Source organism: Herpailurus yagouaroundi, unplaced genomic scaffold (genome assembly GCF_014898765.1).
Source record: "Herpailurus yagouaroundi ecotype Mexico unplaced genomic scaffold, PumYag 77, whole genome shotgun sequence".
In the NCBI taxonomy this organism is placed as follows: Eukaryota; Metazoa; Chordata; class Mammalia; order Carnivora; family Felidae; genus Herpailurus; species Herpailurus yagouaroundi.
Window position 1 is genome coordinate 42,288,033 of NW_024412388.1, and position 15,407 is coordinate 42,303,439.

Consider the following 15,407-nt stretch of genomic DNA (forward strand, 5'->3'; position numbering starts at 1 on the left):
TCGGTCAGCGACGCTGTTAAGCGGAGAGAAGTTCCTTTTCTTGCAGCATTTCCGGTATCAAGATGGTGGCTTCAGCTATTTAAAGACTTTCTGAACCCTTCTCCGTCCCTTTGTGGATTTTTTTTTTTTTAAACTGGATGTGACGCATTAAAGGAACCGACGGAAGTAGAACCGAAGGAGTTCGAAAATGGCGAACCGTACGGTGAAGGATGCGCATAGCATCCACGGCACCAATCCTCAGTATTTGGTGGAGAAGATCATTCGGACGCGAATCTACGAGTCTAAGTACTGGAAAGAGGAGTGCTTTGGACTGACGGGTGAGCGGGAGCGCGCGGACTCTTTTCCGCCGCCGTGTGGCCCAGTTCTGACTGGGCGCCTCCAAGACTGGCCCAAGGGGGTGAAACAGAGGGGAATCTGTCAGTCGTTCAGAAAAATCTGAGCTCCTACTATGTATCCAGTTTTGTGTTGATCTCTGGGGATACTTGTGAATATGCTAGCGCCTTAGTCGGAGGCATGTCTGAGTTGGGTTCTGTGGGTCTTTCCATATTTCATAATTATCTGCTGAGTTCCCAAACATTGTTAAGCTCGGGGATCCTAAAGTTCTTAAAGGAACGTTAACATACCTGATACCCAACTCATGGTCTTACTGTCCCTAAATCTGGACCATTTGCAGTATTCCCACGTTCGGATCCTAATATAAATATCAGTTCTTCAGAGAAGAACTGGTAATCTTTCAGTCTTTGAATTTTGGCTCCTCATTTTAGTAGCTCTGTTACCCAGTGAACCATGGCTGATTCTTACTGTAAAATGAGTTTAATGCCCACCTCAAAGGTTTGTTCTAAGGGCGAAATACAATAATGTACAAAAAGTATGGGGCTCTCTGGGTGGCTCAGTCGGTTCAGCCTTCCACTTGGCTCAGGTCATGATCTCATGGTTCCTGGGTTCGAGCCCCCACATCGGGCTCTGCGCTGACAGTACAGAGCCTGCTTGGGATTCTCTTTCTGCCCCTCTGTCTATGCCCCTCCTCCACTCGCACTTTCTCTCTCAAAATAAATAAACTTTTAAAAAAGTACAAGAAGTATTTGGTATAGGGGCACCTGGGTGGCTTAGTGGTTAAGCTTCCCACCCTTGGTTTCCGCTCAGTCATGATCCCAGGGTTGGTGGGATGGATCCCCTGCCTTGGGTTCTTCCTCTGTCAGCAGGGAGCCTGCTTGGGATTTTCTCTCCCAATCAATCTGTCCCTCCCTCACCTACTGCTGCCGCCGCACCTGTGCTTTCTCTCTCTCGAAATAAGTAAACTTAAAAAAAAAACAAAAAACAAAAAACAAAGTTACAGGTAAATATTTTAAGAGCAGTGTGCTAGTTGTTACCTATGCCATTACTGTTAACTCCACCTATGCCATTACTGTTGTTGCCACCATTGCTAACTGTGTGTCCATGGACAAGTCATATTGTTTCTCTCAGTCGCCATTAAATTTTGGAGTCATGTCAATTTTGGGGCCTTTTCTCATTACATAATTCTCTCCTTGGATGATTTCCACACTGTAGTTACATGTTATATGTAGATGCCTTCAAATTTATCTCTCCCTCTGAGATCTAAATCTCTTGATTCCAAAACATGCCAACTCGGTATATCCAAAAGTGAACTCATGATCTTTTCTCCCCCAACACTAAGATTATGTTCCCGTCATATAATTTTATGCATCCTGCATCTTCTTTCAACTGTTCATCACAATTTCAATTATTTTTTCAATGCTTTCTGCCTTGCCAGACTGTAAACTCTGTAAGAGTAGTAATTTTGTCCTTCTTTATCCCTTTACCTGTTTCTCTAGTATTTAGCACCTGGCTATAAGTTGTCAACTGTAATGTTGAATGAATTAATACAGAATTTATCGTAAAGGAACTTGAAATCTGATTTATAAGACACTAATGGTGTCTCTCATACATTATTTGCTGTGTGTCAGGTGTTAACATTAGTTTTGTCTCACTTGATTGTCACTATAGCCCTTAAACTTTGTACCTTTATTATTCAGATTTGAACTGACAGGTTAAAAAGTAAAATGACTTGTCCTAGTTCACACAGCTTGTGTTTGCTTTTGAAAACACTTGTGAAAGATTATTATCCCCATTCTGTAGAGGACAATTACTCAGGGTTATGTAGTTATAGAGTGGTTTGTTGTTGTTATTTAACTCTTGATCTGGCAGTTTTTTGGCAAACAATGGTGACAAGCATGGACTCTGAAATTAGACTGCTTGCATGTAAATCCAGGCCCTGCTACTCTCTGGCTGTGCACCTTGAGCAAGTCACTTAACCTTTCTTAGCCCTCATTTTTCTTAGCTGAAAACAGCCTCAGTGCAGGAACTTCAGAGCTTGTGAAGATTGAGATTATATGAAATGCTTAGCAGAGTATCTCGCATATAGTGACACTTCAGTTTATATTGGCTGCTGCTATTATTCCTACTCAGACATGCTTATTCTCCTAATACGAAATTATTGATTAGTATGCAGGAGTACCAAAGCTTGAACTAACTTCTCTCCACTTCACACTGGGAAAAGCTGGGCCTAATGTGTCTGAGATGCCACTTTATTTTGTTTTTGTTTTTGTTTTTAGCTGAACTTGTAGTCGATAAAGCCATGGAGTTGAGGTTTGTGGGTGGTGTCTATGGTGGCAACATAAAGCCAACTCCCTTTCTGTGTTTGACCTTGAAGATGCTTCAAATTCAACCCGAGAAGGATATCATTGTAGAGTTTATCAAAAATGAAGATTTCAAGTGAGTGAAATGTTGATTAGCTAATATAAAAGCTTCAATTTCAGTGATCCAGAATTTGGCTTTGGTTAAGAAGAGTGAAAGCAATGTATCTTATTTCTACAGGGTTCCACCCTACAGACTTTGCTCCTGAGTTCTTGAGTTTGTATTTTGTTTGTTCTGATGGTTTTGATCTTCTTTACATTCTTAGTCCTGGTAACTCCCCCCACCCCCTTGCCTCTGCCACCCAAAAAGCATTTCACAAATTCACTGAACATAGATTAAGCAGAAGTGAGTGCCTAATATGTTGGTAACACTGGATGCTCAAAGATGAAGAAAACTACATTGTGTGGTAGACAAATAGGAAAACTTTCATGTAGATATAGGTTCATGTCCAGACTCTGTTACTTATTGTGACCTTGGAGAAGTTACTACATTTTCTGAGCTTTATTTATCTGTAAAATGGAGATGAGGATACCAATTCAGGATTGATATGAGAGTTAAAAAAGATAGTGCTGGGGGGCCTAGGTGGTGCCTGAGCCCTGACTCATGGTTATGGCATCGCGCCCTGTGTCAGGGTCTGTGCTAAGTGTGGAGCCTGCTTAAGATTCTTTCCCTCCCTCTGCCCTTCTCCCCACTTGTGCATTCTTCTCTCTCTGAAATAAAATTTAAAATTTTATTTAAAAAAGATAGTGCAGTGCCTGTCGCATGGTAAACACCCCCAAAATGTAAGCTGCTCATACTATTTTATTATTCATTCTCAAGGAGCTCACAGACAAGTATAGGAGACAGACATGATAGCTTATTAGGTGCCACCCTCTATTCTAAGGGAGTTACATATAGGTATTTAACCTTCACAACAACCCTATAAAGTTATTACCCCTGTCATACAGGGGAGGAAACCTAGCACAGAGAAATTAAGTAATTTCCTCAAGGTCAAACAGCTAGTAAGTGGCAAAGCTGGCTTCAGTGTACACATTCTTTTGTACTTTATTCTGTTTGTCATATAAAGAAACTGCTGAGGGGCGCCTGGGTGGCGCAGTCGGTTAAGCGTCCGACTTCAGCCAGGTCACGATCTCGCGGTCCGTGAGTTCGAGCCCCGCGTCGGGCTCTGGGCTGATGGCTCAGAGCCTGGAGCCTGTTTCCGATTCTGTGTCTCCCTCTCTCTCTGCCCCTCCCCCGTTCATGCTCTGTCTCTCTCTGTCCCAAAAATAAATAAAAACGTTGAAAAAAAAATTAAAAAAAAAAAAAAAAAGAAACTGCGGAGTTTGAAATGCCTACTAGTTACTCCAAGTGGAGATTTGAGTGGGTAGTTGGATACAGGAGAAAAGAAAAAGGAATTTTAACAAAACATTAACAGCTAGAAAATAGCTAACTTTTATTAGGCACTATATGCTATGCTTAGCACTGCATGCACATTTCTCACTAAATACACCAAGCCATTAAACTAGGCATTATCATCTCCATTTTACAAGGATTGAGAAAGGAAGTAACTTGCTTAATATAACAAAATCAGTAAGTTATGGACTCAGAATGGTAACCTAGATGACTTTGACTTTTTTCCAGAACCAGCCTTCTGTGCTGCCTAGCAACAATTTATATATTCACATCTATGTATATTATTTCTTGTATTGTTAGTAAATATATATGTCCTGTTGTTAAATTCAGTATCTGATTTGATTCTTACAGCAATCCTGTGAGGTAAATAAGTTCTATCTTCATGTTACATAGACTCTGAAAGTTGATCAACATGTCCCAAGTTCCCACAGCAAGTAAATGGTAGAATGGGAACTTGATGCCAGGTCTCCATAATTTTAACTATCTTTCTGCTGCCCTATGTTGCCTCTAAAATTGCAGTTTTCTCATATGCCAAAGAAGAGAAAGAACTTGTTCATCCACTACTGATATGAAAAAAGGCAGGTGTGAAACTCAAGAATTTTTTTGAATGGACTGTAGCTTCACTGTCCTCTGTCTGTCAGGTATGTCCGCATGTTGGGAGCACTTTACATGAGGCTGACAGGCACTGCAATTGATTGCTACAAGTACTTAGAGCCTCTGTACAACGACTATCGAAAAATCAAGAGCCAGAACCGAAATGGGGGTGAGTATGTTGCCAAATGTCTGGACCTTCCTCCCTGAACCAGTTTTTATTTCACCAGTATCTCTCCCTTCACATTGTAACATACGTTGTGAATGTTCCTCTTCATCCATTACATTACCATCTTCATTCAGCTTCTCCACCACCTGCACGGAGCACTCCATCAGACTTCCTGTTAGCCTTACCCAGTCTGTCCCTGGTTGCCTACCTTTTCAATTGCATCTTGTGTCAATCTCAGCCTTCCATCATGTGTTCCCTCCACATGTGCTCCATCCCATAAGATCTACCTTTAGAATGACCTCTGTAAAAGCCTTCCCCAAACCTCCCAAAGTTAGTTTTCCCTATGTTATATATCATTACAGTTATTTTTAGTGGTGTCTCTTCTAGCACTTTATTTCACACTGCAGTATAGATTAAGTATACTTATACTTCTGTAGGAATCCCCTGAAAAATAGTGTGTCCAATGGGGGCAGCTCCATACATTTTACAAAAAGGTATTTTTTGTGGTAGAGTGGGATTCAGGGTAATACAGTCAAAATATTTTTCTTCTCAGTGTCATAACCAAAGATTAGGAACATTTGCCTTTCCCTTCTAGATGTAACATTAAGCAGTAGAAAGTTAAGATTTTGGTGTTTTACTTTAAATTTTATTAACTTGTTAATTTGTTTATTGAATAAATACATAGTAACTACCAATATCATGCCAGATTCTGTGCTAATACTGGAAATAACATGGTGAACAAGGTGGACATGGTCATGACCATCATGGAATTACTTATTTATGATTATACTATGTTAAACTAAAATGGGGTTTCTCAACCTGTCAATGACAGTTTGATCCAGATGATTCTTTGTTGTGGGGAGCTGTCCAGCCCATTGTAGGATGTTTAGCCATTATCCCTGGACTCTACCCACTAAGATGCCAGTAGCATCCCCATTAGTTGTGGGTAGCAAAGTGACCCCTGGTTGAGAACCACTGAACTAAGGTTATGTTTACGATAAGAATCCTGAAGGGGCGCCTGGGTGGCGCAGTCGGTTAAGCGTCCGACTTCAGCCAGGTCACGATCTCGCGGTCCGTGAGTTCGAGCCCCGCGTCGGGCTCTGGGCTTATGGCTCAGAGCCTGGAGCCTGTTTCCGATTCTGTGTCTCCCTCTCTCTCTGCCCCTCCCCCATTCATGCTCTGTCTCTCTCTGTCCCAAAAATAAATAAACGTTGAAAAAAAAAATAAAAAAAAAAAATAAAAAAAAAAAAAGAATCCTGAAAAGGCTATTGTTTACCATATAAGATACATGTTCTATATTTATTTTTTTTTATTTTATTTTATTTTTTTTTTAATTTTTTTTTCAACGTTTATTTATTTTGGGGACAGAGAGAGACAGAGCATGAATGGGGGAGGGGCAGAGAGAGAGGGAGACACAGAATCGGAAACAGGCTCCAGGCTCCGAGCCATCAGCCCAGAGCCCGACGCGGGGCTTGAACTCACGGACCGCGAGATCGTGACCTGGCTGAAGTCGGACGCTTAACTGACTGCGCCACCCAGGCGCCCCTCATGTTCTATATTTAAAAACATAGTGCGTTCACATAAGAATTTGTACTTGAGTTATATGATCTGTTCAAGAACATCACCCCTATACAATTCAGGACTGTTTGCGCTTGCTTTTGTGTTGGGTCTCCTGCTAATTCGGACAGCTTTATTCATCCCTTTATCGCCAGCTCTAAGAAGAGGCCGGTTTCATAGATGGCCTCAGTAAAGGTGAACTGAATGAATGAAGATAAGTAATGACAAGGCTGTGAATGGCTATAGTTTGAGCCAGGTTTGTCAGTAATCCCTTCTCTGTAACTGCCACACTGAATAGCTTTACTAATGAATATGCAGGAAGGGGAGGCTGCAGAGGGTTTACACTTTCTATACCAAGTACTCTATATTTTACATATAGAGTCTTAAACTTCTTTTATTTGTTGGCTATATAAATTTATTTCCAAGTTGCTTAAGCTTATGACTTTTCTTTCAGAGTTTGAACTGATGCATGTGGATGAGTTTATTGATGAACTGCTGCACAGTGAGAGAGTCTGTGATATCATTCTACCCCGGCTACAGGTAAAAGATAAAGGTCTCTTATCAGAGTCGCCCTTCTCTCCCCAAGACAGGCAGACAGACAAGTACACATACATAATAAAACACCGGAGCTCTAGGATCCTAGGGGCCCTCTTATTAAGCAGTCTTACTACTGTGAAAAAGGGGATTGGGAGTGAAAGGAAAACAGATAAAGTATTTGAAGAGTAGGGCTTTAAAATTTTTTTTTTTTTAAACGTTCATTTATTTTTGAGACAGAGACAGAGCATGAACGGGGGAAGGTCAGAGAGAGAGGGAGACACAGAATCTGAAACAGGCTCCAGGCTCTGAGCTGTCAGCACAGAGCCTGACGCGGGGCTCGAACTCACGGATCGCGAGATCATGACCTGAGCCGAAGTCGGATGCTTAACCGACCGAGCCACCCAGGCGCCCCTGAAGAGTAGGGCTTTAAAAGTGAGTTAACACAGCAAGACTTTCTTCTTTAAAATATTATAAGGAAATTGCAGGATATAAAACAGGAGAGTCAGGAGTGGTAGACTGAGATCTGAACCCCTTAAATATCTTTATGACCCTGCTCCCTTCCCTAATGATTATCCATGTAGCACCTTTCAGGAATGGGTTTTGCAGACTATGATTTTAAACCTACTGTCATAAAGTACATAGGGAAAACAGATAAAGTAGGTTGCCTAAAGAGAAAGGGAATGGTCTGTAATGGAGAAATGAGCAGGGAATTAGGAGATTAAATTTCTGGGTGGTTGTTATAGCTGACTAGCTATGGGACCTGGTTTTATTTCCCCATCTATAAAATAGGGAAATTAGACTACTTCAGTGGTCTTTAAAATGCTCTGTGGAACTGTTTTAAGGCTACTGAGAGCAATAAGAGGAAAAAGCCCCACATATTCAATCACAGGAACTCCTTTTTTCTCCAAGTTACATATTGGGCTTGAGAGTGAGATTTCATTTGAACAAAGACTTTTGCTCTTTTAAATGGCTTTATTATTAAAGTGTAACTGACATACATTAAACTATATACAATTTGATAAGTGTACAATTTGGTAAGTTTTGCCATATGTATACACCCTTGAAACTGTCCTCACAATCAAAAATAGTGAACATATCCATTATCCCAAAAGTTGCCTTTTTTCCTTTTGGGTAATCCCTTCCCTCCTCCCTCACCCTTAAGCAACCATTGATATGCTGTCACAATAAGATTAGTTTGTGTTTTGGAATTGATACAGTATATACTCTTCTTTTTTTGTCTTCTTTCACTCAGCAAAGTAATATTTATTTCATAATAATTAATTCAAAGTAGGGAATAGAGTGAAATGCAGGTATCTGATAAACGGGTCAGATGAGGCAGCAAATCAGCTGGATAAAAAGCAGTTGGTAGGTAAGTGCTCACATTTAAATGCAGTGAACCAATTCTTCCTCCATAGTGACCCAGTTAAAGGAACCTATAAAATAAAAATCCTGAAAATGAATGTGATATATATTTCCTGTTATGTATTGGCTATTGTAGACTGTAGTAAAGAGAGTAAGATTTCGGGGTGCCTGGGTGGCTCAGTAGTTGGTTAAGCACCTGACTCTTGATTTCAGCTCAGGTTATAATCTCACCATTCATGAGACTGAGCCCTGCGTCGGGCTCTGCACTGACAGCACAGAGCCTGCTTAGGGTTCTCTCTCTCCCTCTCCCTCTCTCTCAAAATAAACAAACTCTAAAAAAAGAGCAAGATTTCAAAACTGAAAGCATGCTTTCAGGGCCCAGTTCTCACACTTCATTATGGTTATGTTAGCAGTCGTTATTAGCTGCTATCATTTTTAAAAATACTACAAGAAATGGATTACTTTCAAGTGCAGTTTGTAGCCAAAGGATTGAAAGCCCATTCAGCTTTAAGCAAGACTATTGATGTAAAGAAGATGGTCTGCATAGAGTCTAGAAGACCACAAAACATGCACTGAGAGAGAAAATTGAAATCTGACTGATGTATATCACCAAGAAGTGTGGTCTGGTGTGGGCCTCTATCTGTTCTGGATGAAGTGATCCTTAACACTTTCTTTTGTTCTGATTCTGTCCTTGCTAAGTACCTCATTAATTTAGCTTCTGATGTGCCTGGACATTGGCAACAAGCTGCTCTGGGATGAATTCAAATTTCATCAAACACAAATACAATGAATTAATATAGTGATTTTAGTAGCTTCTGAGTCTTGTGAGCATTAGGGATTTGGGATGCCCTGTCTGATGCAGTCTTAGATCACAAACTGGTAATCCTGTGACTGGAGGGCCTTCTTCCAAGGAGCTCTTTAATGAGGTATTGACTTCACTGAGTGGCATCTTTGTCTCATTTCTCCCAAACTTCATAGAATTTTGTTAGGGATGAGTGAGATGTAAGCTAAATATTACTATTTATTCTAGGGCTGTCCAACATTCTTTATGTCCTAGACAGGAGAAAATGGTAAAGGGATCTTATGACCCAGCAAGTCCATTTGGCATTTTTTAACTCATCTTTGTCTTTCAGTTCCTTAATCATAGATAAGCCTGCTAAGTCACATCTCAGAAGAAAATGGAATCAGGAGTTCCAGTGTTCACACTGAATGACTCACACTGAACTGTATAGACAGTTCTCTAAATCCTGAGTCAGGTAGAGAGTTGGTGGTATTCCAGAGCAGGACCCAAGGCACTCTTTAGTCGCCAAACTGGGCTGAGCCTCAGTGGGTCTCTTAGGGGAGATTCTGCTCTGAGCCCGTTGCAACTACCAGCCACCAGAGTCACAGCTGTGAACATACTGGTCCTTGTATATGAGGCTCCATTTTTTATTCAAGGCTATACCCATACGGCTTGATATTTCAGTGACTGGAAGAGTAAAAGACCACAGAGAATAAGCCAACAGAAAATGAAGTTGTTACCTTCAGCTTTGTATTTATGTGTTTCCAGGGGGATATATGAGTATTGGTTCCAAGTATGTTAGATTCCTTAGGAAAATCTTGAACTGTCTAGGATGTCTTTGAAATGAAATTGCCTCAGCTGTTGCTCCCTAGTCTTCCTGTCAATCCCAGAAGCCCAGTGTTGGGGCTTCAACACATAGATGAGAGAACAAGGCCCTCTAACTCTCATTATGCTTTCCATAGAAACGCTATGTGCTAGAGGAAGCTGAGCAACTGGAGCCTCGGGTTAGCGCTCTAGAAGAGGACATGGATGATGTGGAGTCCAGTGAAGAGGAAGAAGAGGAAGATGAGAAGGTCAGGCTCTCTGGGAGCTTAACAGTTGAAGGAGGGATAATTATGGGGAAGGGATGGGGGAATGGTCCTTTCTTGTTTTGTTTTCGGACTTTACTTTTTAACTTTCTTTAACCAAAAAATACGATATTTAAGAGTATGAGCATTGAATTAAATAGACGTTGATTCGTATCTCAGCTCTCCATAATCTTGTGCAAATTAATTTCAGTCTTTTCTTTTGTAAAGCAAGGCTAATGATACCTTTCTCTTAGGATTGTTATGGATATTAATAAAAGGATATATACAACGCCCTTAGCACAGTACTGGGACATTATAATTGCCTCATAGTTGGTAGCTATTTAAATAAATACTTAGGACAAGAATAATCATACTGTTCATAGTTGAACCTATCCTAAGGAGTAAGCCTAGTTTAGAAAAAGAAAATACCTGAGGTGCCTGGGTGGCTCTGTCAGTTAAATGTCCAACTTTGGCTCAGGTCATGATCTCACGGTCAGTGAGTTCAAGTCCCACGTTGGGCTCTGTGCTAACAGCTTAGAGCCTAGAGCCTGCTTTGGATTCTGTGTCTCCCTCTCTCTCTGCCCCTCCCCACCTTGCGCACATGCTCTCTCTTGCTCTAATAAACATTAAAAAAATTTTTTTAAAGAAAAATACCTACTGCATGATCATGTTCTTTACTAGTTATAATGCTGAAAAATTGAAAGGAACCCAGCTGTCAGGGAGCACTCAGGTAAACTATTACAACTATTAGCCATTAAAACTGTTATGAAAAGTACTGTATATGATAATGTAGAAGTATTTATGGTTGAATTAGAAAAGGATCTGAAACATTTGTGATTAAAATATGTATAAAAAAAAGGCTGGGGGGGGGGGGGCAAGAAATGCTGGATTATGGATTCTGACTGCAAATGGAAGTGTAGTTCTGAGCCAGTAGGCTCCCTTTAAGGTGAGTGCCAACGGAAACATTCATGAATTGAAAGCCATGCAAGGCTGAGGTGCTCTTATGTGGTGAGTAAACCAAAAGTAGGCATTCTGTTTTTCTTTTCTTTTTCTTTTAAAGTTTATTTATTTTGAGTGAGAGAAAGCACAAGCGGGGTAGAAGCAGAGAGAGGGAGAGAGAAAATCCCAAGCAAGCTCTGCATTTAATGCAGTGCCCAGTGCAGAGCTCGATCTCCTGAATGCTGAGATAATGACTTGAGCCAAAATCAAGAGTCAGACACTTAACCAAAAGAGCCACCCAGGCACTCCTGTTTTTCCACTTTTTGGATGGAAAATTTCAATCATGTGCTAAAGTGGAGAATGTGCCTCCATTTATCCATTACCTAGCCTCCATAATATCAACTCAGCCATTTTATTTCTTCTGTATATCTATACCAAATTGCCCCCACACCAATTTTCTTGACCTATATCACAGCTATCCTGTATTTCATCCGTATTTCAGACAAGGCCTAACTGTGATACCATTAGCACCTCCAAATTAACAGTAATTCTTTAATATCAGATATTCAGTGTTGAAATTAAAACTATATGTTAACTAGAATTTCAGTTAACCTTGAAACAAGGAAAAAGACAAATATTCAGGATTCACATATCCCCAATTGCCCTATATTTTTTAAGTTTGAATTAGTATTCAAAAAAGAGCCATAAAACAGGTCATGTTATTCTATACAGATTTTACAATCTGTGTTTTTCTGATTGTGTCCCTGTGGGGTCACTTAAATTTGTCCCTTATATTTCCTATAAACAAATTCTTAGATCTGAAGGTTCAGTTGGATTTGAGGTAGAGTAGAGCAACACTCCTTTATAGGTACTGGTGTGTACTTCCCCAAGGGTGAGCAAAGTCTGGCTGTCTTTTTTTTGTCAAATTAGGAGCTATGGTGCCTAGATGATCTCTGCCTAGACCCATTAGCGGTTGTAAGATGGTGATATTCTAATTTGTCTTTTCATCATTTGTTACCTAAAACATTGCTGTAAAGAGAAATCTCCCACATCAACACTTAATTTTTCCTAGGTACAGCTGATATAGAAAAAAAGATCAATACTTGATTATTTCTCTTTATCAGTTTCTAAAATAATTAGTTGACTCCATAGTATCCTCCCAATGTGATCAATGTGCTTTTGTGCCCGGTAACATTGTGAACTCATGGATTTAAGCAAATTGGATGTTTGGAACCATCATGGTCCTTGCTGATGCTGAAATTGTCCCCTCTTTGGCCAGTGGGGGACCCCCAACTTGACTCAAGAGACTGATATAATCATGGTAGTCTCAGCCTCCTTGCTTCTGATACATTCTAGTCATGTCTTCAAAGCTTCTGCCCCAAACCTGAAATTAGCCATTTTTCCAGGGAGCCCTTGGTTTCATTTAAAGGGATAATGGTATTTAGATACCACAGTCTGGGCACTATAAATGCTCATTGCTATGGGTTTGGTCAATATTTCTAGGTCTTTACAGTTGGCAGACCTGGAGGAAATTTTTAAGATTAAAGTACAGCATGAGTTTATACTTTAATCTTCTTGATCTTACATCTGTATCTCTTCTTTCTCATTGGAAATCCAGCTTCTTAAGGAGATAAACAGAATTACTTCTCACTAGTCTCACATTGTCCCAGAATAAAGGTACCGACACTAGAATAATAGTGGGATTATTGGAAACCATTCAGTTTATTTGGTAGTTCTTTTTGTCCTTAGGGTTCTCTTTGTATTTGTTATTTTAAAGTCACTTGGAGGTGGAATTTGGGCCAGGATGAGGAGGGGGTGTATATACTGTTCCTAAATGGTTCTGTGTAAGTTATCTCTTTTCCAGTTGGAGAGAGTGCCATCACCTGATCATCGCCGGAGAAGCTACCGAGACTTGGACAAGCCCCGTCGTTCTCCCACACTGCGCTACAGGAGGAGTAGAAGCCGGTCTCCCAGAAGGTAAGGCCCTAGTCATTGGCCTCTTCCAGAGAGACTTTTAGCATGGTAGCAAAGAAGATTGGACTTCAAAGAAGGAAAGAATTCAGCTTGTGAAGAATGTTTGCCTAGTGTATTAATTGCTATAGAACAACCACCTGCAAAACCTCTGTGGCAGACAGTAACCATTTATGTAGTTCACAAGGCTATAGTCAGTGATTTGAAGCTGGGCTAGAATAGAATAGGCAGTGTAAGTTCACTCACCCATTTTGTGGTCAGCTGTCTGTTGGCTAGTATAAGATGGCTTTTAACTAAGATGACTGAGGCAACTCATCTCTTCTCCATGTCTCATTCTAGGCTAAGTTAGGCATGTTCTCATGGCAGTGGTAGAATTCAAGAGCAGACAGCCTCAGTCACACAAGTTTCCTTCCAGTATCTGTTAGTATCCCATCTGCGAATACCCCATTGGCAAAGCAGATGACATGGCCAATCCCAGACTTAGAGTGGGAGGGTGTTAATAAAAAGTTACGGAACAAAGGGCATGGATACGAGTGAAGAATTTGGACAGTTTTTGGAATCTACAACTGCGGTGCACCTACTGAGGTTTTCCTCTTTTCTCTCTGTATAGGCGGAGTAGGTCTCCTAAAAGGAGGAGGTAAGCCTTCAGTTGATTTGTAATGAAAGATAGGGTTTTGGGGAAGGGGGGGGTGCTGTTGTGGTGAATATATTGTCAGATAAAGGAATCTGACCAGTCATCTCCACAGCCCCTCCCCTCGCCGAGAAAGGCATCGGAGCAAAAGTCCAAGACGTCACCGCAGCAGGTCTCGAGATAGAAGGCACAGATCCCGCTCCAAGTCTCCAGGTATAGCCTTTGGGCCTTTTGCTATTGGTTGTCTTAAAGAACTGTAATTAGCCTAGTCAGCCTCCTGCAGTACAGAAGTGCCTGACTGTATTATTGCTTGAAAAGAAAAGGAAATGAACTTAGAATATGAAAGTTAAGAGTTCACATCTTGACTCTCCTTTATAAGATTTGCTAAAAAGATGATGAGCTTCAGTTTTTTCATCTGAAATTATAGGAACACCACCCAACAGAGTAGTGGTAAATAAATGTGATTTTTGTGCAATCAGCCATAAAGCCTTGAATGTATATAAAGTGGGTTCGGTTCTTCTGACCACCGCCCCCACAACACACACATTTCAGAGAAGTGCTACCAACAAGAGCTGTCTCTAGCATAAGCCAAAAAAAATATTAAGCCAATTAAAGGGATTGGGGGAAGTGAAAATGACAGTGAAGGAGTAGGTAGGTAGAATACCACTCATCCAGTGGACCTTTCTTCCCTAGGTCATCACCGTAGTCACAGACATAGGAGCCACTCAAAGTCTCCTGAAAGGTATGGACTGATCTCTATTTTGACTTAAGAATTTTTTCTTTATTCTGAAATTAAAGCCTCAATCATAACTAAGTTAGACCTGAAATTTTGTTTTGATGGGAATATTTAGGAATTTTCCTTTATTACAGAACAAAATTGGCCTTTTGCCCTGAGAATTTTTAGAACTATATATGTTTCGTGTTCGTTTGTTTTTTCCTCATAGGATTACAGTTTTGGATAGTGGTAAGGGCATGAGCTTTGGTCTCAGGAGACCTGTGATTAAATCCCAACTTTTAACACTTAGCAGTTGAGTGACATTGGACAAAGTCACTTTCATTTGATAAATTTTCATTAGAAACCTCTATATGCTATTATACACTGTCAGGTGCACTCTTAACCTCTCAGAGCCCATTTTCTCAATGGCAAATTTTGGATAGTAATGCGTCACTCAGTGTTGCTCTGAGACAGTACACCAAGCACATTTAATAAATATTAGGTATTGGGGTGCCTGGGTGGCTCAGTCAGTTGAGCATCTGACTTTGGCTCAGGTCATGATCTCACAGCTCATTTGAGCCCCGCATCGGACTCTGTGCTAACAGCTTGGAGCCTGGAGACTGCTTCTGATTCTGTGCCTCCCTCTCTCTCTACCCCTAATCTACTCCCATTCTTTCTCTGTCTCTCTCAAAAATAAATAACATTAAAAAAATAATAATAAATAAATATTAGGTATCTCCATCCCCATCAGTATCTGCATGCCCCTGTCTTCCTCAGAAGTTCTTGCCTAGCTCCTTTAACACCTTTATTACGATTTGTATGTGTTACTTACCATTTCAGATCTAAGAAAAGCCACAAGAAGAGCCGGAGAGGGAATGAGTAATGGACTCAGTTTGGTTTTAGTCCAAATGGCCTCATGTGGATCTGAAGTCACCTGTGTATGTGGAAGTATCAAGACCTACACCTTAGGCAGCTATGAGAATATTTTAGCTCTTTTTAAC

The 15,407-nt window shown here is 40.6% G+C and overlaps 1 protein-coding gene across 2 annotated transcripts; it reads left to right on the top strand.

Annotated features, from left to right (window-relative positions):
- The first annotated feature begins 27 nt into the window (after positions 1 to 27).
- Positions 28 to 15,407, top strand: PRPF38A (pre-mRNA processing factor 38A). Of its 2 annotated transcripts, none has more exons than XM_040470245.1 (10): positions 28 to 317; positions 2,613 to 2,772; positions 4,728 to 4,849; positions 6,858 to 6,943; positions 10,046 to 10,156; positions 12,954 to 13,066; positions 13,671 to 13,697; positions 13,795 to 13,904; positions 14,385 to 14,433; positions 15,247 to 15,407. In XM_040470245.1, the coding sequence occupies exons 1-10, from the start codon at positions 188 to 190 to the stop codon at positions 15,287 to 15,289; spliced, it is 951 nt and encodes a 316-aa protein (XP_040326179.1). In that variant the 5' UTR covers positions 28 to 187; the 3' UTR covers positions 15,290 to 15,407. The 2 variants fall into 2 exon arrangements, with proteins under 2 accessions (XP_040326179.1, XP_040326180.1); XM_040470246.1 differs by having other exon boundaries at positions 13,807 to 13,904.

What these genes read in the sequence shown, in the direction of transcription:
- PRPF38A (XM_040470245.1), top strand. Translation starts at nt 188, where the DNA reads ATGGCGAACCGTACGGTGAAGGATGCGCATAGCATCCACGGCACCAAT. An exon ending in GGAGTGCTTTGGACTGACGG is followed by an intron (nt 318 to 2,612) that starts GTGAGCGGGAGC and finishes TTTTGTTTTTAG; the next exon opens with CTGAACTTGTAGTCGATAAA. An exon ending in GAGCCAGAACCGAAATGGGG is followed by an intron (nt 4,850 to 6,857) that starts GTGAGTATGTTG and finishes CTTTTCTTTCAG; the next exon opens with AGTTTGAACTGATGCATGTG.